This window comes from Zootermopsis nevadensis, unplaced genomic scaffold, assembly GCF_977971745.1.
Source record: "Zootermopsis nevadensis isolate Lab colony 2312 unplaced genomic scaffold, Znev_1.0 Znev_ptg000017l, whole genome shotgun sequence".
Classification (NCBI taxonomy): domain Eukaryota; kingdom Metazoa; phylum Arthropoda; class Insecta; order Blattodea; family Termopsidae; genus Zootermopsis; species Zootermopsis nevadensis.
The window spans coordinates 6,850,692-6,873,499 of NW_028259149.1; the positions used below are offsets into that span (position 1 = coordinate 6,850,692).

The 22,808-nt window shown below is 38.0% G+C and overlaps 1 protein-coding gene across 4 annotated transcripts in view; it reads right to left on the reverse strand.

Moving 5' to 3' along the window:
- Positions 1-22,808, reverse strand: part of Nmdar2 (glutamate ionotropic receptor NMDA type subunit 2) — a 212,855-nt gene that overhangs the window by 89,124 nt on the left and 100,923 nt on the right. Inside the window, exon 1 of one of the 4 annotated variants that reach the window (XM_087350248.1) lies at positions 12,056-14,577. The exons of the other annotated variants lie outside the window; for them this stretch is intronic. Coding sequence (XP_087206374.1) covers positions 12,056-12,452 — 397 coding nt within the window. The 5' untranslated portion in view covers positions 12,453-14,577. Of the gene's footprint in view, positions 1-12,055; positions 14,578-22,808 lie in introns of those variants that run through there. 4 annotated transcript variants of the gene reach the window in all.

A 22,808-nucleotide genomic window follows, 5' to 3' on the forward strand; every position in this document is an offset into this window, starting at 1 on the left:
ACTCATCACTGTTAACGACAAGCACACACCTCGCTGATTAAACTTTTGGCCGGTTTATCTCTGTGTCGACGTCTTTGTTATCTTACATCCTTCAATTTGTACAAAAAAGGGGCAGCTACAGGATTTGTCCTTCAGGCGTTCTTTCCAATACCGTATATTAGATATTTTACTGAAGGTACTGTATTCATATTCTTGTCATCAATAAACGAAGATAACTGTGCCCTGGTATTCTGCACAGTGTTGATGGTATTATAAGCCTAGTCCAGTAGCCTCCATGAAGATGTAGTAAGATTTTCTGAAATTTCGGTCAATATCTACCAGACTACACGGCGTAACATTCCAGAACACGGCCGTGTTCATACTCGCAGCCGTAAGTGCTTAACACGAAACCGAGGATTCCATTCCACACAGCGGTACTTAAGATATTGCTTCCTCGTAGAGCCGTATAATGAATACACAATACCTTGTGAACTGAATGCTACAGCCCAGTGGTTAGCGTTTTGTATTCGGGGCGTCTTGGGTTCATATCTCGACCTAGACACCATACTAACCTCAAGGATTCCCTCCAGGCAAATACATGAATGGTGCCTTAAATTTCGCCATGATTGTTTTCTTCCATATAATTTCCAATTAATTACACATTAATGAAACTACCACTGGCATTATAGTCTTAATTAACTGACAGTGTCGTTAAAACACAAATAAACAACTAAATAAATACAGAACCTTGTGCAATTAGCTGACTTTAGTAAAAATGCGTAACTCATCGACATCTTTTCCTTTGACCTCTCCTCATTCCTTTCCATTTTCTGTGTTCTTATTATAATTCCACGCATTTGCGTGCCAGTTGGAAGAATCCGGAGTGTAGGGTAGAGAAGAAGAGATTTCATTCTCCCTTCGTAAAGAAAATCGATCTTCTCTCTCACAGAGAGAATAAGAATATTTTAATTAAAATTTTCCATGTAAGAAGAACCAATTCTTATTACTAGTCCAAGAGGAATTCACTGCTGTTAGTTGAGATCAAAATCTTTGATAATAAGCCAAAGAGAGAAATAAGAATGACGAAAGGAATCTGCTAATTAAACTACATGATTTGATGACAAGAATGTATGAGATTCAAAAACAGTAAAAAGGAAACAGATCTAATGTTCATTATTTCATTCATGCACTAAGAAGACGACAAATCACACGCTCTACCCGTGTGTGTCTTAAGCCACCTGAATCCAATTCACATTCTCTAACCTGATTTCACTGACATTTATTTTAATGATTCACAGATTTTCTCATTTCAATAATATATTTTGGAATATACTGTACTAGATGTGGTTTGAAGTCAATCAGAATATCTTAATATAAAAGTGTATGAATATCATTAATAAAACATTATACATTAACCACTTCTATTGAGCAGAGTTCTTCTTGAGAAACTAAATATCGATCAAAGTAAACAATTCCCTGCCTCTCTGTAGAACCTGAAAGTACATTGTGATGTTTGCAAGGGTCCACTACTGACACTTATCTTGAGTAAAATGTGTCTAATGCACATGCATATATCCAACGTCTTCAGGAAATTTTTAAATGCTATTCTCTAATCTTCGAAATAAAATTTAGTACGCATTATTCCCATCCTGCATGTAAGCATAATGTCTGGACCATCTCATCCTCCTTGATTTTATCACCCTAATGTCTGGCGAGGAGTTAAAATTATGAGATTTCTCCTATGTAGTTTCCTCCGATCGCCTTATACTTTCTCCCTCTTACGTCAAAATATTTTCTTCATCACTTTGTTCTCAAATTCCTCAATCAGTACATTTTCCTGAGGTTCAAAAACAAAGCTTTATACCCATAATAAACAAAGTAAAACAATAACTTATCTTCTGGGTTGCAGCATTGTGCAGTCTGTTAGAAGTTTACCAACGTTTCAGAGATCCTTGCTGCCTACATCATCAGGGCGATGATTAATAACTCATCGCCCTGATGAGGAAATGTTTGTAAATATATAGTAGACCACACGGCGCTTCAGTCCAGAAGACAGACGCCAAGAGTACGTAAAATCCTACTATGGCTTAGCAGATTTTAATCCCCAAGTTTAAAGGCGGTTAGACAAGGTAAAGAACAGCTTGATTGACGATTACTTTCACAGGTTAGGAAAGAACACGAGTAGCTAAGTTTAGAAGTAATTCTGAATTGTTCAAATAACCTCAGTACTGTGTATAACAGCTTTGGGTAATGGTTATTGGATTTCCGCCCTCCAGGTTTCGTGAAACCAACAAAAGCAGGTTAGTGCAGCGTATTTACTAGATTCAGCACGAGAGAAAACTGCTGTTGCTGCTAGATACGTATTTATCAGTGGCAATGTGCTGTACAAATCCCCACAGAGAAACGGGGATCACAGAACTGCTTCAGTCACTGTAGGGAGGTTTAACGTTCTCGCATCGTGTCCCTACCTATTGAAAACTGTACATCAGGATCGCATCCGTGTCCCGAGGACACATCACCCTGAGAGTTAAACACAGTTATGAATAAATCTGACTACAATATGCAAAATTGTTCTTCTGAACTTTGTCTAGAGTATAAATCATTAAATTGTAAAACTATTGCAACGTTTTGAAAGCTGGATTCTGCTTTCGTCTTTAGGGAAAAAACAGCTTTCGAAAAGTTGTAATTTTATAATTTAGACTCTGGACAGATTCCAAAAGAAGAATTCTGCATGTGATAAGGCACCGTCGTCAGAAACCTGAAAGTAAGACTATGTTTCGAATCACTGTTGCATTTGTTGTGCAGTACAGTATAGGTATCAAACGAAACTGTCTATGGGTTGGCATTCCTGTTACGTTCTTAGGAGATCACTGGTTCAAATCGACCCGGGGATCGGCTATCCTGATTGTGGAATTTCCCTTCAATCATTGAATTAGGTCAAGACTTCATTCCACGATCTTTCTTATTAATTTTTAATCAAATATTCCATTATTCGGGGCTGTAGAGAGTTAATAATACTCACAACACAATTCTCAACAAGTTAGAACGTCGTTGTACTATCAAATATTGACGAACTATTTGACATTGAAAAGAATAACTATAATTTACTCAATGAAAGTTAAACTTGAAAAATTGTCAGAAAGAACAAGTGACGTAGGAAACATAATATTTCAAGGAAGCTCTACTAGTGTTAGTACTTGCATTGGAGCGCGCTAGGACAGAAACAGAGGACCAAGTGTCTCCATTGCATAATGCCCTTGTTGCAAAGTTCCCCGCTTTCCCTTACGTATAATGTCAAGGTATGCTTAACTTCGTTCCACAGTTTTCCATTGGAATCTGATTCCAATCAAACCCTCAAAATACATTTGGATTTCTATGTCAGAAATTCAAATACTGCAATTAAATTCCTGTTCATATATTAACGCTCTTGGGCATTCTAATATTACAGTGGTATTTGTCCCGTTGTCTGAAAATAGTTTTCGATATATAAACTTCAAAAAAATTTAAGTAATTGGTTTTAAAGGAATTTGTGTGTATTTATTTTACACTCCTGTTAATTAATATTTCAAGTCCATATATTTGACTAACATCCAGTTATCAGGCTGGTTATTAGATTTATATCAAATTTTAATACATATTTCTTAAGATGGTAAAGTTGCGTCATATTGTGATATAATAAGTATATATTAAATCTTGTCCGTCTAATCACAATAAATTCTTATTAAATATTAAAATATTACAATAACAACAACAACCTCCTTTCACTTGCCATCCCTACAAGACAACCGCAATCCACAACGAACACAGTTCAGTCAAAACACGGCAATACTTCCAGACAGATGTAACTCCTCTACACCATTTCTGGTATGTTTCAAAAATTATCTTCAATATATATTAATTTGTTTTCTATTTTACTAATATTCATTTAACCTTTATGTTATTTACATTACAGACTGATATAAAAACAACAAAACGTTCACCAACACTAAAGTCTCATTGAGCATGATGTATATATACAGAACAACATCGAGTGTGTTATTAAAAATGGAATAAAAATCTGAAAAAGAACATCGTTTGATATCTGGTAAAAATCTAATAAAAATGCACGCTAGCATAATGTATGAAAATTGTATTTGAATTATTTATCGTTTTGAAGCTTTATAAAATTATATACACCAGAGGATGGTTGTTTTAGGAACTGAAACATGTCGTGAAACATGAAAAAATGATGGTCTAATGTAAATCGAATATTTCGATAAAGAATATCATTTAATATTTTAAATATTTTAAATGTTATTGTAATATTTTAATATTTAATAAGAATTTATTGTGATTAGACGGACAAGATTTAATACGAGGTGCGATCGGAAATTTTCCAGACTGCGCCTATAAAAACCCGTACACTTATCTCAGGTATTAAATTCATCCATCACCCTCGAAGTAGTTCCCCTGGGAGTGAACACAACGATCCCAGCGCCGCTGCCAAGCCTGGAAGCATCCCTGGAAATCTTTCTTTGTCAGCCTGTCAAGCACCATCTGCGATTCTGCCTGAATCTCTTCTATCGTCTCAAATCTCATTCCCTTTAGCTGAATTTTTATCTTTGGGAAGAGGAAGAAGTCAGACGGAGCTAAGGAGGGTGCGGGATGACGGCCATGGTGTTTGAGGCCAAAAACCGCCGAACTTTGAGGGCGGTGTGCGCTGGCGCGTTGTCATGATGCAGCAGCCAGTTGTGGTTGCGCCACTTTGCCGGCCGCTTCCGTCTCACATCTTCACGCAACCTCCCATAGCCTGTCCCAACAATGTCGCACAAGTCGTTGATGGTACGACGTCGATCTTCGTGAATGGCCTGCCGAATCTTCGTAACATTTTCGGGCGTTGTGCTCGAAGATGGTCGTCCAGAACGCTCGTCATCATCGACAGAGGTTCGGCCATTTTTAAAACGTGAATGCCACACAAAAGTTTGTGCACGACCCATTGCGGACTTCCCAAATGCTTGCTTTAGTATTTCATAGGTTTCCGTAGCAGTTTTGGCGAGTCTTTGGCAAGAGATTCAGGCAGAATCGCAGATGGTGCTTGACAGGCTGACAAAGAAAGATTTCCAGGGATGCTTCCAGGCTTGGCAGCGGCGCTGGGATCGTTGTGTTCACTCCCAGGGGAACTACTTCGAGGGTGATAGATGAATTTAATACCTGATATAAGTGTACGGGTTTTTATACGCGCAGGCTGGAAACTTTCCGATCGCACCTCGTATATACATATTTCTTACTGTGACTATGTTGTTTTGCGCTACACAGGTTTGCATCTACGACAGAAGTTGCCTGTGTAACTCTCTGAAGATGAAACTCGTCTTAATAATATTTACATATTGAATCCTTGCCCAAAACAAAGATTAAATTGTTAACGGTCGTTAAGGAAATAATCGCTGCTTACTTTGAGAAGCATATGAAACCGACTGGCACATACCACGCGTACTCAACGGCCTACAGCACACAAAGTTTCCAAAATCGCTAGGATAATACGTATTAACCCTGAAGATGGCAACTGAAATGTTTGCCGAAACGTCTGATAACATTCAACATTCGACATGGGTTATGTTCGAAAGCCGAAGGTGTACAGAAATGTCCATTCGCGGAACCTTAAGAACAAAAATATTAATTGTGCTAATTTTCATTTAATTTTTTATTCCTGCATCCAAAATATGAAATGCATTGTCTCGGCACTCAAAAAATCAAGACGGAAAGGGACGGAGAATGAGAGTTGTAGTCTGGAAGTGGCAGGCGTTTAGTTAGGGAAGAAATAAAATTACAGGTTGGAATTTACACACGAAAAATTCATTCCCGTTTCATTCAGAGCTCCGCCCACTACTCGTAAGATAAATTAATCATTCCTCTGTTCGTCCCCCTTCATCATATTTTATTTCCGGGTCAATTTCCCAGATATTCGGGCAAATGTTCATGTGCATCATCGCACGAAAAGATCTAAAAGACTTCTGGGACCGTTATCTAGAATGTAAATGTGACTTATAAAAACGTACAATTTTGCCATTAATTACAACATACAGAATAATTTTTTATCATTTGATTTTCATAGTCAAAAGATGTAATGTGCTATAGTCTAAAAATGCACTGGAATAAAGAGTAGCAATACAGGTATAGTGTATACAAGTATCTGAAAACAGTAAATAGAGATGAAGTCATAATATCCTTTGAAGTATACCGCTCAGGATAAAATTGTATTTAATTATCAGCGGGTAAGGGCACTGTAACATTGTGAAGTTGCCACTAACGTCAGAATTCAAATATGTTAATATTTCACACTAAAATAGAGATTTGTTAACTTAAACAAAGTATTTCATATGCTACAATAAATTTTATGTGCGTCTGATGTCTATCAGCACGGAACAGAGTCCCAGGCACATCGACGAATTTGATCAAACTCGGTACGGTGGACTTACACTAAATTTTGTTAAATTATTCTTATATTCGCTTAGTTTGCGGTTCGAGATCTGAACATAGGACCTCCCGAATATGTAGCAGGTTTGCTAACTACTCGACAGCGAGATCTGATGACAGAATTTTAAAATTTAATTTACGACAGTCATGTTAAGTTCGTATTGCATATTGTGATTCATTCATTTTTTATTTAACGGGATGCTGTGCTCAAGGAACCAAATAAAGGGTTGTATGTACCGTCAGAGTCCTTTGACAGAGTCTGATAACTCGATGTAGGGGCTTAATGAGTTTTAGTATACAAATATTACCACACGTAGTTCATTCGTTTTAATTCAAACAAACTGAGAAGCAAATTAAACTTTCCTTTCTCAGAGAGATGGGAAGGAAAACTATTCTGAACTACATGATAGTAACAATTTCGCCAATTAAATCACTGTTAATTTCTTAATGAACATAATTTTGATTTGTTACTGTCGTTCCCAAACATTTTAACTTTTTCGCATCTTTATGATATCATACAAACAGTTTTAGAGAAATGCTGCTGGGTGGCTGACAAGATCCCGAACACAATTTAAGTGTTGCCCGTACGTGGGGGGGAGGGGGATCCGCAGTGGCCGCGCGGTCTGAGGCGTGGTCCCTGTGCCGCTTGGCCGCTGGGACCGTGGGTTCGAATCCGACTCAAGCCATGGATGTTTGTCCGCGTTTCTCTGTGTTGTGCTGTCCTGTGTCCCTCGTCCAAGGAGTCCTACTGAATGTCTATAGATCAAGCCAACGAACAGTTGGGACCAGCAGTGCTCAGGCACTTGAAGAACGGGTCGTTCCCTGTATCCTCAGTATCCCCATACGTTGGAGACGAGGGAATACCTATTTCAGCAATTAAGCGTCCTTTACAAACGCATTATTTGCTATAATTATTGACCTTCTACAATATTATAGGAGATACAAATCGATTACTGAAAAAATCTTACTACAGATATCCTAATAACACAAAAATATTCCTTTGTATTTCGTTAAATAGCCATTTTATCGAACAGGTTTATCGGAATTTCCTTCTCGCCAAAATATAATGGGTATATACCATGACTCGTTTTATTGAAATTGGCAACATAACTTCATTTCTTCCTAACAAAATACGATAGTTACACCAGTGTAATAGAGCATTTCCATGGCAACGGTTAAACAGCACTCACATAGTCATAAATATTATCACATAAGGCCCAAGATCCCTTACCAGCAAATAATCACTAACCAACCAATCAATCAATCATCCAAGCTACCAACTAACACTTGCTGATTATATAGAGGTTTCTCCCTTAATACCAGATATAGTCGTTACTCCGTCATTACTCGTTACAGAAACTCGCTATCACCTTATTAAAACCTCTAAGGACGCAAATCCACCTTACTGCTCGTACCTACTATTCGAAGGACTTCGTAATTGACTGATCGTTATATTATGATGTTATGGGTTTGATTTACCATACATCCATACGCATGCACACATGTACACATACAGGCTACATATACACAAAGAACACTGCCTAAAGTGAACGTCTTTCGATTGCATTTTCGCGAACATCAGTTTGTACGTAGAATTTTTTTATGTCTTCCGGAAAATTGCTACATCAACTTGTATTCTCGTTAAATGGCAGGGTGCTTCGCAGAGACCTATACATCGACTAGCACTCTTAGCCGGCTACGTATAGCGAGTGGAAACGTAATTTAACAGTTTTTTTAACTCACTAGTTCCTTTCGTAATGAATTGGCATCATAATTCTGTTACGCTTTCATTTAGCTCCTATAAGTCAACTTTGGGAATTACCATTAGGATTTAACGTATTTTTCATTTCCAATTTGTTTAATAGTACCTGTTTCTTTATAGTAATGTTGCGATACCAATCAGATGTCTTTCAAATCGATATGTCGTATATTAAGCTGTACAAATATACAGTCAAACCTCGGTTCACGAACGCCTCGGGTCACGAACAATTCAGTTTACGAACAAATTTTCCGAACACAAAGCGTCTCGGATGACGTACTGTGTCTCGAGTTACGAACACGCAAGCCGTCATCATTGTGGAGCGATAAGCTGGGAGTATCAGCGTCGGCAGTATTCGTAGAAGAATGATCCAGCATGGGGCCAAAGAAAGACAATGATAGCAGCGAAGTGAAAAGAAAAAATACCAATATCATGATAGATGTTAAGAAAGAAATCATAGCCAAACATGAAAATGGTGTTCGTGCCTCTGATCTTGAAACTTCTTTGATCCGTGAAATTTGTGCAGAATGAGGTGAGGTGCAAAGTTTCATGGAACGATATCACCCCGATAAAGCAGTTGCAAGCCGCAGCATAAACATTTTCTATGATAATGCCAGGTGTCACTTTAGAAACATTTTAAAACGTAGACAAAAACAAATCACACTGGACAACTTTTTAGTGAGACAGAGGCCCAGTGAGTCTGATGCAGAGTCGAGTGGTGCCAAGAGACAGAAAAAAGAAAAATAATCCCCTTCCAAACAATAACATTCCACTTCCTCACCACCTTCCACTTACGCCGTCAACTCTCATCCATACAGGTACGGTAAAGCTAAATTAAGTTTTCGTCTATATTTGATCTGCTTAGTGTTGTGTTTATCTTTTTTGTGATAGATTCAATGGTTTCCATTGATTTTGTGTTAAGAACTTGTGCACAAAGTACTGTTGTAATATTTTAAATAAGCAATCATCTGGGGTCCAGGAAAGGATTAATCCATTTTACATTAATTTCTATGGGGAAAATAGTTTCGGTTTACAAACATTTCGGTTTACGAACGACCTTCAGGAACGAATTAAGTTCGTGAACCGGGGTTTGACTGTATATCAGTTATGAAATTTATACTGGACACTTAATAAGATTTTAATTTATTTCTAATGTGGAGCTATTTAAATAATTTTTCCGTAATTAGCGTTTTTGCATGTTTCAATGTTTTATTCTGCGGGAACCAGCTGGCGTAACTGCCAACACGCGTCCGTAATGTAGCCAAAGTACAATCCTCAAAAAAATTTGAGACACATTTCCTAACTCGAGATTTTATGTAATTGTTTTATGAACCTCAAAGATGCCCTTAAATATATTAATCATTTAACTTGCAAATTCGTTTTTAGATTTTAAAAATTTTGAAACATCAATATGGAGTTATTCGGTATATTTAATTTCCGAAATGTACTAAAATAGTAAAATTGTGAATTTATTATATCTTACATATGTATTAAATTCCTACATGACACATAATTGTGTATAAATAAGAAAAATCATCCAGTGTATATAGTTATATAACAAACTTCATTCTAAGATCACAAGAAACAAACTAATTTATTCATATTTGTTAAATTATGATAATAAAACGGAAGATTAGTATATAAATTACGTTTTAATATTTATCACCGTGGTTCTACACTGTGACGTCTTACATAAACTAAATAGTTTTAAGCATTGTCTCACAAGGCTTTCTAATAACAAATGTATGGTTACTTACTTGGCTATTGGCATTTAGCAAATGAATGCAAAATTGTCTGTGCAGTGTTTCCGTTTTATGAAGCGGGGACAGACAGAGGGAAGCGGTTATCGGAGCAGAGCGAATAACGTTTTTCACGGTCAGTGAATTCGACCTTCGCTATTGAACGTTGCACTCGCCGACATTACAGTTCAGGCCAGCTTATGAACAACCAACCCTTTTGCACTACTGTCTCCGGTGCAACGAGAACTTTATACGGGGTAATTATGGGAGACGGTGATGCAGCCGTTTGGTCGTGCTGACGGTATAATGAAAAACGTATCTGCATTTCAAAGATCCTAAAATTCTATTAAATGCTATTAGACAGTTACTTTAAATATATATCAAATAACCCAACTGTATACATAAACAGAGTAATTATAAAGTCGCAAACTGACTCTATGGAGCAGTCATTGAGACGCTGATAGTCACTGAAAATTTTAAGAATTTACATGCAGCAATCTTTCTGGAGAGACGGATAGAAAATCAGCTAGCGAAAGATTATGACAATCAGCTACTGCTTTGCGGCACTACAGTCCTTTTGTAGGGCTTTGGCCTTCCAGGGCGGAGAAAATAAGACTGTTTTCTGGGATATAGGATTTGAGACTTTCGCGGCGAGTACAATCAATAAAATCTTTTCGGGCAATCAGCCGCGTTAACTGGTTACCGTAGTAAACCGACGTTTCGGGAACAAACTCTATCCCCATCTTCAGGGTTCTGATGTGACTGGATCCTCGCCAGGCGACTTCCGAGGATCCAGTCACATCAGAACCCTGAAGATGGGGATAGAGTTTGTTCCCGAAACGTCGGTTTACTACGGTAACCAGTTAACGCGGCTGATTGCCCGAGAAGATTTTATTGTTTTTTGGAATGTTGTGCTCTTTAGCCTCGTAGAAATTGGTCGACGTTCCAAAGGCTCTTACTGCCTCCATCACCAGGGCGATAATAAGCAGCTGACAGAAAAAAGCTGAAGCTTAGCTGGAGCAATAGATCGGATGAGAAAAGGTGGATTTTCGTGAGTACAGGCAGAGCGAGGGAGGAAATACGAGAATGGTGGACTCCAGACCGGCCAAATGTAGGGGAAAGAGAAGACAGGACCATTGGATAAGTAGGAAACGGAGTATGTGGAATGAGAACAGAAGAGAAAAATTAAGGAAATGGAAGGAAAATACAAAATAAATTAATATGAAACTGAAGAAGACAAATTAAAACAGGTGAAACACCAGGGTCCCAAATGGAAAGAGGCAATATCACAGGATAACACGTACGTGCTATCAAATATCCATTTCAGAATTTCCTCCCCCCTACGGAATAATAATTTCTTCAGCATGACTGCGTTCAGTGGCACCATTACTCTGTTACGTATTTACGAATGGTTTAGAACATATCTGAGCAATATAGAGCACAGTTGTAGACGCTTTCACTGTCGCAGAATTAAAATTTTATTTAAAACCACACTGGAACACCATATCCCACATGACGTTCTCTTTCACTTCGCCAATGCCCACTTGAACGACAGACAGTTTATCCCGAATGCCTACCAGCGGGGGTGGGGGAGGTTATACACCACCTCCCCGCACCGCACAATGTTCCTCTTACAGGCTTTAAAAATTAACGACCCAGAGGAGCAGTTATTCAAACGACTGGCTGAACGAGTAGCAAATACAGATGTAAAACACAGCCACAGAATGTTCTTATAGATATAAATTTCCTATTAATTCAATACAACGCTGAAGATGGAGGTAGCATGATTATCTAAAACATTGGTACCTACATACGAGTTCACGCCATTCTCACATGGATGATCGCCAGAGATTATTTCATTACATTCAATGGCTGTCAAACAAATTATATGTGGTACGTAATTTGTTATTTGCTACTGCTGACATGAAATAAAATGTAATTCTTTCCCCCTAGCAAAAATACGGAAAATGCCGATAAATCCTCGGCTTATTTTCGGATCGTATAGTAACTTCCCCGAAAACGAGTAACGTGATAAACCAGGCGTTTAATTTTTACCTTTGTCGAACATTTATCTACTTTTAACACACAGTTTAATAGCCTAAAAGAGATACAATCGTTTACTCACCAGTAGGACTAGGTGTGAGGGTCATCATAACACTGTGCACTTGAGAAGGAGAAAACTCGAACTTCTTCAAGAAGTTGAACTTAGGTCCACGGGACTTTGTCAATTTTTCCGCTGCTCCTTTGATCGCTTTTATATAATCCCGCACTCCGAAGTTCGTGTGTGGTAGTATGAGTCCGATGGTCAAATTCCCCTCTTTATGTTTCTTTTCGACTTGATGGTGGTGATGGGTACCAGAACTGCCTCCTCGCCAGGCTGACGTTTTTGGCGGCATTGATGACGACAGGTTGGCAGCTGTGGATATAGCAGGAAGGGTCACGCCCATCAAAGAAGCTGTCGTCACCATAGAAACCGTTAGCAGCATCACGAAGACCGTGACGCATCCCAATCCAACAATCATAGTCTCGACGTCGAATCTCTCTGCCTTCGACCAAATATCCACTAGGATCAAGCGAACCACAGTCTTCTATGTTGAAGGAAAGGTTTTCGTGTTTGTTATATAGGTCCCTTACACTCTTGCTGACTTTAATGACTTAATTCACAAACGGTGATACGGTAAATATTTAAAAGGAAAAGCACGGGAAGTGAGTGTTACGGAAGACACAGAATTGGCGAAGGGAAATGTCTGATAACAGTATTGACGGAAATACGATGATTTGTCAGGAAAAGGGGCGGGTGAAGTTGAAGGAGCAAGGGGGCAGAGAGGGTGACGATAATTGGGTTAAGATGTTCGGCAGCAGGAAGGGTTTTACGGAGACAGGGCGAGAAAGATGGAAAATGAATGGATCGATGAAGAGAAGAAATGTTGCGACAAAAGGTGTCTTGTGAAGGTAAGCGGAATAAGTAGAGGAGGACTTGTCTCCAGACGGACGAATGCAAAAAGGTGGGATGACGTAGCTATTCTTTTGAACTAAACGCTTTTACAGTCCCCTCTCTCTTCGGTATTTTGAAAGGAGAAACGGTCTGAAATGACGACGACGAGGAGGATTACATTCTCATTATAAAGTAACCTGACCTAGAAACGAGAAAACAATCTGCAAATTTCGCTATTAGCGCTCTATTAGAAGAGGCCCAAAGGAAATTCCTCTTACATGTGCCACCCAGTTCTTGCTTTCTTTGTTCTTACATGTAAAGACACATATTAAGAAATTGTATCAGATTTTCATTTTTAAAGAAGTGTCAGAACAAGGAAGTGGTTAATGCACTTTTAAGATTATTCAGATTGAAATTAAACAAAGCGTCTTCAAACAGCAATTATGGCGAAGATACAGAAGAAAGTTCTAAAACATTCAAAGTTAGAAGTTTTATAGCTGAGTACTGAATGATTTTAGTCATGATAAGAGATAAGTCGATAGTTCCAACAGTAAAATGTTTTAAGAATTACGAAGAATCTGCGTGATATTGTCAATGCTACTGTTCAAAATTACTTTCGCTGTACAAATTACCATTACCTATCAAGAATCCATCTACTTCAGAGATAAAGGCTGCTGAACAACATTTGTCCTTTATATTCGAACAGAACAGCGTCCAGACAGCGACAGCAGAACATGAATATCACGAAGAACTGGATAGAACAGACGAACAGAAGTGCCAGCTGGAGAAGAATCTGTCTGTCTTCTTCAGCTGGTAGTGTACGAGACTTAGAAGACAATTTATTGGGGTCAACGGTCATGGTAATTTGTTTCATCACATCGTCGAGCCATCAACAACCTCTCTGTTCGTACAATGGCGTCCTTCAAGTACAAAGAATAGCTTCAGTTCCTTGACACCACCACAGGTCTAAATTTCGCAGACCCTCCTTCCATCTTAACATCGTTCTGAAAACACTTATTCCTCCCATACTTCCCTCCGCCCTATAATCTTCACTTGTACCACACAACAATTCACAGGTAGCAGTCACAAATACTTGAACATAAATCAAAATGAGCGTTTTGTGTTTTATAAGTACTTGCGTAGAATTATTTGATTAAATAACTTCTCGTACTAACTGAAGTTAATTCAGAGACACCTGGTGACCAATGACAACCTGTTTTGTATTAGAAATATAACAACAGTATCATCTGACCTCTTCGGGTGTTCGGACGTGACATCGATACTACTACCCTCTGGTTGTAAGAAGCGCGCACTACATCCCTGTTGAATTTTAACATATACAACGTACAAGAGGATAGAATTCTTTCACTGCACTTTTATACTAAGTCAAACGAACTGGTAGCTTTCTGCCAATTTTTCGAATGAAAGTACAGCGTGGCAAATTTAATTTTTTCAACGGATATTTTTTGAAGATAAGTGCCCCACCCCTAACGTGTAACATAAAATTATTTTCTGTAAGTCTGTCCGTTCTGAACACAAAAACATACACTAAAAGGAGGTATGATTAGCCACACATAAAACACTATTATCCACACGATCCAATACTTGCAAAGGGTTTTCCACGAAATTATTCCATGCCTTTATAGTGTGACGACGGTTGTCATCAAGAAAGGACATAAGCTTTCACGACCTCCCCTATGTGCAGCCAGCGGCAATCAGCAGCTACCCTCGAAGAAACAGCACAGAACAAACCCCTAGCAGCAGCTCCACCAAATAAAGGGTAGTGTAGGCGTAGGCGCAGGCGCTGTAACCATAGCGACAAACACTTCTCTCCCAGCCAGCCGGTCCTGGAAACTACATCACATCTGTGTGTCCCTCCCTACTGACCCCACAAACCGGCAACAAAAATCAGGTACGACACATTTTTGGCTACACAAGAAACTTCAAAGCGAGAGATAACTAGTCAGCGGCAATGTTAGGAAAAGGGCCCCAAAATAATGGCACAAACTAATGAACTAATTGAGTTAATAAAATGAAATTCTGAATGAATATCACAAACGTACCCACAAAATTTGTATGTAAAATTTTTATATTTAAACTATTACAAACAATGAAGACGGAGGTAAACTTTAACGTTGTACCTGGGAGTCTGACAGTAGTCGAAATTATGTAAAGAAATGGATAACTAAATACAAAATTATTAATGCGTAATTCCTGCTACTCTTAGAATACTGTGTGGAGCACGTGAAGGAAAACAGATCTAACACGTTCAACCTAGAACTTCTTGTCCTTACATGACTATAAGGAATACATTAAACTTATCGCAGTACTTATGACATGCCCGTGTTATCATGACAGGATATGAAATTGTACCTATGCAAAACTTAGGAATTGCTGGACAAATCAATATGATCTTTAGAAACAACTACTCTGACGTTTCCACCTTAGGTTTCAAGACGATATGAAAATAACAGAACTCAAATTTAAAAATAATATACGAAGTAAAGGTAATTTTCAAACGTAAATGAATGAAAATTAATATAACATTTTAAGCTGAGAAGCTTATAATTGAAAGGTTGTCAAGAAATTCTGTTTTTTATGGAACCAGAAGGTTCATTGCCACGTTCGTAACAGCTTACAAAATCATCCCTATCCTGAACTAGATGAGTACAATCTACACTTCTACACCCTTACACACGATTTCTTCAAGATCAGTTTTAATATTGTCATCCAATCTACACTTAGGTCTCCGAATAAGCCTCTTCCTTTCAGATTTTCCAACCAACAATCTGTATGCATTTTTCGTCTATCTATGCTACATGCCGCATTCACGTCTTCAACCTTGATTTGGTAACCCTAGGGTGGCCATTAAACCATTTAAAAACTTTAAATTCTTGGAGGCCTCTCTGTGTAGAGTGAAGTATTTGGATAAAAGTAGATGTATAACGTTCTTCCCCGAATCAGTTTACTATCTGTCAGATCAGCGGTGCCCAGTATCTTATAAGCTACATGGATTTAACGTTGGCTTTAGGAACATTCTTATTCAGAGGCCCTGTTTCGAACCAGAGTGAAGCCCCGTATCTGCCTCTGTAAATAGATTTTATAGGAAACAAAGGCAGAAACAATGCTGGTGGCTTGAACAGGCTGAGTGATCTCTGAAAAAAAAGTTTTGGTGGCACAGAACTCCGCCAACTGCCTCAAGTCAAAGTTTCAACAAAAAAGGCACATTTTCAGGATTCCGATCAGAGAACTGACTGGAATCAACGAAACAGCATGCGTTCATTTCTGTGCAGGGGGCAGACATTTTATTTATTTTAATTTAGGGCTTCAATTGTGTAGTTTTAGGAGTACTGATAGTCGTGATTAAATAAAAATACGTACCTTATAATTCACTCTATATGAAGCCAATTAGAAACAGAGTTCGCCTACTGCTTTCTATGAAGCACATGAAAATAAAATAAAACCTAATGGGGGTGGGGATCGTGTTTCTTCGTCTATCCGTGTGCTGATTACACTTCGAAAACCAGTGAATACACTTTGACGAAATTTTTGTAGATCGAGGGGGGGGAGATTATAATTGTCCCAACAACGCCCTCGGGTCCCACTGTTGTGCAATAACGTATTGCAACAATTACCCCGGGTCATGCTGGTTGCCTAGTTCCTACAAAAATTCGCGACGGACAGGGACTATCCCATGACATGTTGAGTTACAGAAGTAGGTCGATCAGCGCATTCGAGACAACCTAAGGATCAATACTGATCAATTTCCATCAGGCACGAACTTAGATCATGAACAGAAGCGATGCAAGAGTGGCTTATGGCCCTGCCAATAAAACATTTCGATGACATCGTAATAACTATAAAGCTTCCGGACGAAATATACCGGAAAACAGGACTATTACGTAAAAATAACGTCTAAATACTATGGTTTTGTTTTGTCAGCGTAAAAAATTAAATTACCTTTAATTGATGTTACACTTTCGTATGTTTTTCGTCTAAGTGACTTTGTGTGTTTTTAGACACTGCGTCTGTACTTTCATTGCCAATGAAAACACTTTGTCACTCCATCAGAAGCCCGTCAATTATATACAAATCGTTTGGCTTTCCGTCGCCCTGTGGGTTGTTTGAATGCACAATGCTGTTTTATAATGCATGTATTTAGACCGATGTTATGCCGCTAAGCAACTGTGTATAATTCATAAAGCGATCACAAAGCACAACCACGATCGTAAATAATAGACAGAATGTGATATTGCTCTTAATTTAATAATATATAATGGTTTAAAAAGTCGGTGTAAATTACAGAAAGTGTGTGTGATGTCACTATTTCTTTTCCAAAAAAATAAATGCAATGAGAATGACAAATAACTCAGACTTTATTTATTACATCACAATAACTATCAAGCCCTAGTAAACATTTGAAGTACAATGAAGTGTTACAGAATGTCGAGTACTTTTTTCGTAAACATAAATAGGATGAAGTGCCATGAAGGTAGTGGCTAAAGAGAGTTCGATAATTAGGAGCTTCATAACTTGTGCTCTTCATCAAATATTATTAAAATAATAAAATCTACGAAGTAGAGATGGGCGGAGCATGTAGCATACACTAAGAAACAAGAATATGTACAACATTGTTGTTTGAAAAAGACCGAAGGAAAGAGATAAAATGGAAAATCTAGGATCAGATGGAATAATATATTGAAATGAATCTTGGGGGGAATAGGGTGTGTATGTCGATTGGATTCCACTGGCTCAGGGTAGGGGCGTTTTCCATAAAAGTAAAGTTATTTCTTGACTAGCTGAATGTACTGCCAACCTTTTACGAAAAAGTGTTCCATGGAATGAGTTAATCCTATATTCTCCTGTATCATCTCCTTTAATAGCATTTGACAGAGTGTCTGTTTTTCTTCAGAAAGAAATATTAGCAAGAAGAGTACTGCGATATGAACATAATAGCTAGATAGAAGTAATAGCATTTCAACACATAGCTGCATGCACGTATAACGAACGAGTATAAAAACAAAATGGAAGAAAGACCGACCTGTTGGTACTGTCAGAGTAGAATTCTCCAGCATCTGTGCTGAATTCTTTTGTGTTAAAATTAAAGGGAAACACCTGATTCTCATGTTTCGAGAACAGGGTTAGTGTTGCTGCCAGAGTCTGTGCTGTTCATAGCTTCATTGACGCAATGAAACACGTTTGCCTGTTTTGATTGGTGAAACAGCCCGACGAATGAGCTCCACTCCCTGTAGTTCCTACCAGACAATAGGTTTAATTTAGTGTATACCGGCTTGTGAGTAGCTATCATTAACCTGGATTGTTTATTGTTTATTGCATTTACCTTGTGTATTGTTTCTTATTTTCTATTGTAAATAAAATAAAATTGTATCATATAAAGGGCCAGTTAGTATAGGCCAAATACTGGACTCAGTTTAAATATAAAATAAACTGATATGAAATCATTCATAATCCATGAACGCAGACAAAATGGATGTTGTCGAAAACTAAAAATCAGAAAAAATTCACTCTGACATTTATTTATTCAATTGACTCTGACATTTATTCCGAACACACATAAATGGATATCATTTTGTTTGCAGTATCAGAGTCTCTTGCTGGAACTGCTTTAAAGACGTTCTTTTAACCTATTAAAGTTTCTTCCATCACGACTCCTGGCATCGTTTCGCTGAACCTAAAAAGCCAATTGTGTATGTCACATACAACTACAATAAAAAGCATTTTTCAAATGTGTAAATGAACGTCTGTTTGATATATTATTCTCTCGTGAACCTTTTCACATTCATCATATGCTTTGTACAATACGTCATCGCCATCTGGAGACACTGTGTTCGAGATCCGACTACTGGAACACAAAACCATGACCCAGTCACACACACAGACACATTCCGCCGACTAACACCATCTATCCGCTGTCACGAAAACAAACCTCAATTGTAAATGCAATGCGTTTAATCTCTCTAGCTATTAAAATGTTGAATGTGTTACGTCATCTGACTAGTGACATGACGAGTCATGACAATACAATTAAATGACGTTTATGCTAAATTTCATAGAATATTAAAACGTAAACAAGCCTTGATAATTTCCCAGTACTTCACAGGGATCAGTGAAGTGTTCGGTGTTATTATTTTAGCGTTAAATCAATACTTTTTAAAAACCAGTTTATGCTTACTATTGCCCAGGATATTCATCTATTTTTACTGTACTCCGCTGTTTTGCTGCTAGATGATTGTTTAATGAATCAATCAATCAATCAATCACCGTATTGTGCTACAGCAGTAAATATAAAATATCTGTAATATCACATCTTTTTGTTTCTAGAACTTAAATTTAATTAAGTGTTTATATATTTCATGTGGAAGACAAGAGGTTCAAGGATTATGTGGCGATATAGATAATTGGCTTTAGCAAAAGCTAAAGAATTGCACAGTTTATATTTTCTCGCTCTCAAAATCCAAGGCCGCCTGGTGATGGAAGCAGCAAGGACATCTAAAACGCTGGTAAACTACGAGGCTACACGGCACTACAACCCAGAAGACAGCCATCTTCAGACACACCGCCGTAAAAATCTCAAATCCCACGGCAACGAAGTTTGGAGTTCCATAAAAACTGAAGAATTAGACTAGCTGAGCGTACTGTTAGCTTCTCAAGGTCTCTGCTTCATGGAGTTAATTAGTTTTGAATAATTGTTGCTCTAAACCTTCAGTGAACACGATGCGTTAGTTATATCAAACGCTTTAGCCTTTGAGGATTACATTAAACTGGAAACTGTGAGAGCGCATTATTTACACTTCCTTGTGCTGTTTCATTCGCCACAATTTGTCGGTATAAGTCACAATCGTAAATTACTGGGTTTAGCGCGATCTGCGTTCCAGTCTCTTCTAAAGTCTTTCTGTCAGACCGTCTCTGTGTTAGTTTTATGTTCAAAAACGCTTATACACTTTTTAAACTTCCAAAAAGCTTCCCAATAACTTAAGCCAATATTTCAGATCTGTTTAAGAAGAACCGCCATCTAGCTTCGTCTTCAACCTCTTTTTACAGAAAGGGGCGCCGCATATACATTCCGCCATGCATAAATAGAAATCCAATTGAAATGGATAAAATTCTTCCAAGATTTGTTGCTAGAGCAGACAAAACAATGGTCTGAATAACTACATTGGTTGATGGAATAAAGATAAGCTTGCAGCCTTTTTCTAAACATACTCAAATTTCTAGACTTATTTTAAATTACGTAATATTATCGGCTCCAAAACGGCCCCTCATATTACGATTTTCTTACTACGTTTCATAAAAATAAAAATAAACAATAAAATACACGTCACCTTAGTAGGATTTCAAAATCTCACGGCGACGAGTATAAAGATGGCTGTCTTCTGAGTTGTAGCGCCACGCAGACTGATAGAAGTTTACCGACGTTTCAGAAGTACTGATGTCCTGATGATGCAGACGGCAAACACCTCTGAATTGTTGGCAAACTACCACCGGCCGTCTTCTTAGGTCACCTTTCTTGTATCATGAATCTTTCAGAAGTCGCAGCTATCAAGATAACTGCATTTTGGTTATGCCCGAATGTAACAGGTTCGGCGGGTTAGAAAATAAAACTGATGATCTGAACACTGAAATATGGAAGGGCAAGTGTCTACAGAACCAAGTACGTGGCAAATGGATTCCTTGTTTCGGTGTTCACTGTGATGACAAATACTGAACACAGAATACCTTGTGGCAACCTCCTCAAACAGCCTTTTGTGAAGACAACAAAGGGTACCGGTTAAATAACTAAACTTCCTTTGAATTGCTCAGATTGCACTGTTCCCCTTACAATGACTTCCGTGCTTCGGGGGGGGGGGGGGGGGGGGGTTGTAACCAACATAGCAACAATTACCAAAGCGTGAGTAATTACGTGCAGAAGACAAATCTTGTTCCAACCTGACGCATGACATTTAGTTCATCTGTCAATCCGCTTTATTGATGTCTCCGAAATTGTAGCAACGGTAGACCACTCAATACAAATGCTATCAAATAAAAACGATGTCCACAATGAAATTGAAGAGCTGATTACACAATCTTCCAGGTTGATTTATACAAAATGAAAGTCGAAGATACATGAAACTGCTGTTTTTATCCGGTGGTAAATGCTGTATGTTACTGTAACTGAGGAAAACATCGATTCTTTCGAGGACAAAGCAGTGACGAGAGAATTTTAATATAAAATAAATCATAAAAGTAGTTGTAACAGAGGAATTGATGAAATTATACGGTGAGAAACTTCGTGATTGGTACTCTACATCTCTTACCCCGACTGATGCGTTCTTCACTTTCATCACATCCTCTATAAAATCCTGAAATCTTTACGAACTTAAATTTCCTTTATAATTTAGCTTCTCTGGAATAGCTTTGCTCGAAGGACTTTGTCGTTTGGGATATTTTTCAAGATTCTTATTGTGTGCACATTTGTTCCACAAATTGTATAGTGCTCGCTTCTATTCACAACAGAATTATTAATTTCTCGGAATTCTGATTATGAAGTCACTTGTCTGACAACGCCGACTGGCGGCACTAGCACTTACTCAGCTAATGGGGTTTTGCAATAGTACAACGAAAAATCACTGAAGACGAAAGAGTGAGTATTGAGTCAGCAAGTCGTATTCTTACGACCAAAATTAAATAAAACCAAAAACCGATAGAAATGAAACTACTGAAACAATTGGATCCACGAATAAAAATAATTAAAACAGAATAACATCAAAATAAAATATAAAGGAAATTCATAGTTTTAGAAGCTTAAAACCTATCACGTGTGTTAAAATACTCAAGGATTAAAATTCTGTCAAACACACAACAAATGTGTTTATTTAACCTGCAAGACATGCGGTGTTTTAGAACTACATCTTCAGACTTTATTAAAACTTTGTTCAGTCTCTTCCTTGCATGTTTAAAGTCACAACTAAATATGGATATCATACGTAAGTGACACGTAAACACATTAAAGCCTGTAAGGATTTAAAAAGCTTGAAGTAGTCTGTACATAATGTAAACATGACAACAAACTATATATATATATATATATATATATATATATATATATATATATATATATATACTTTATACTAAGACACGGACGTACTGAGTAGCAGACTGTTTAACTCTTTCATCTTACATTTTGGCAGAGAATAAGCCAGTCTCACTTGAACGAGGTTCTTTGTTGTTCGTGTTAATTGTATTATGTACTGTTATTAATGCAGTACCATAGTTGATCCAAATTTAGCAAAGGTTTTCTTTTTTATAACTTATTGTACCCTGATTCCTCGGTGTAGGCAAGCAACAACTGCGGTACTGCGGTCTGCCGTCTACAAAGTTCCAAGTTCTATACACCGAAACATCCTGCCAGTACGTACTGAAATATACTACTCCCTAGCAACACGTTGGCTCCCAGGAGATTTTTTGCCACGCATAAATATCTCTCCGTGACCCACCGGTAACCCTAAAAAACTCCCGCATTCCGGTGGGTCTCACCGACCTGATGTCATCTTTCATGTCCCAGCTTTAGTGTTAGAAATAAACTATTTCGCTAGATGAAGACTGAGCCTCCATATAACGATGTAGTCCTGTGACCTAGCGGTGACTCTCATGACGTAACAAGCAATGGTACTAGAAGGAATGAGAGTGTTAAATAATAATAATAGTTTTCCGATATGATATGAGTTAAAACCATTTGGAGTGCTTCAGAATTACAGCTAATTATGCCGTATCGGTTATTAACACTAAACAACCTGGCATATAAAACTGAAATTGTGGATTTGTGTTTGTTCGCTGATAGCTTGAGAACGCATGCTTATTTCTTGAGACCAGGAAGAAATCATACGTGGGTCAAAACTCCGGAGAAGTGCTCTGACTTCGATTTCCGCTGAGAGATTCCTGTGGG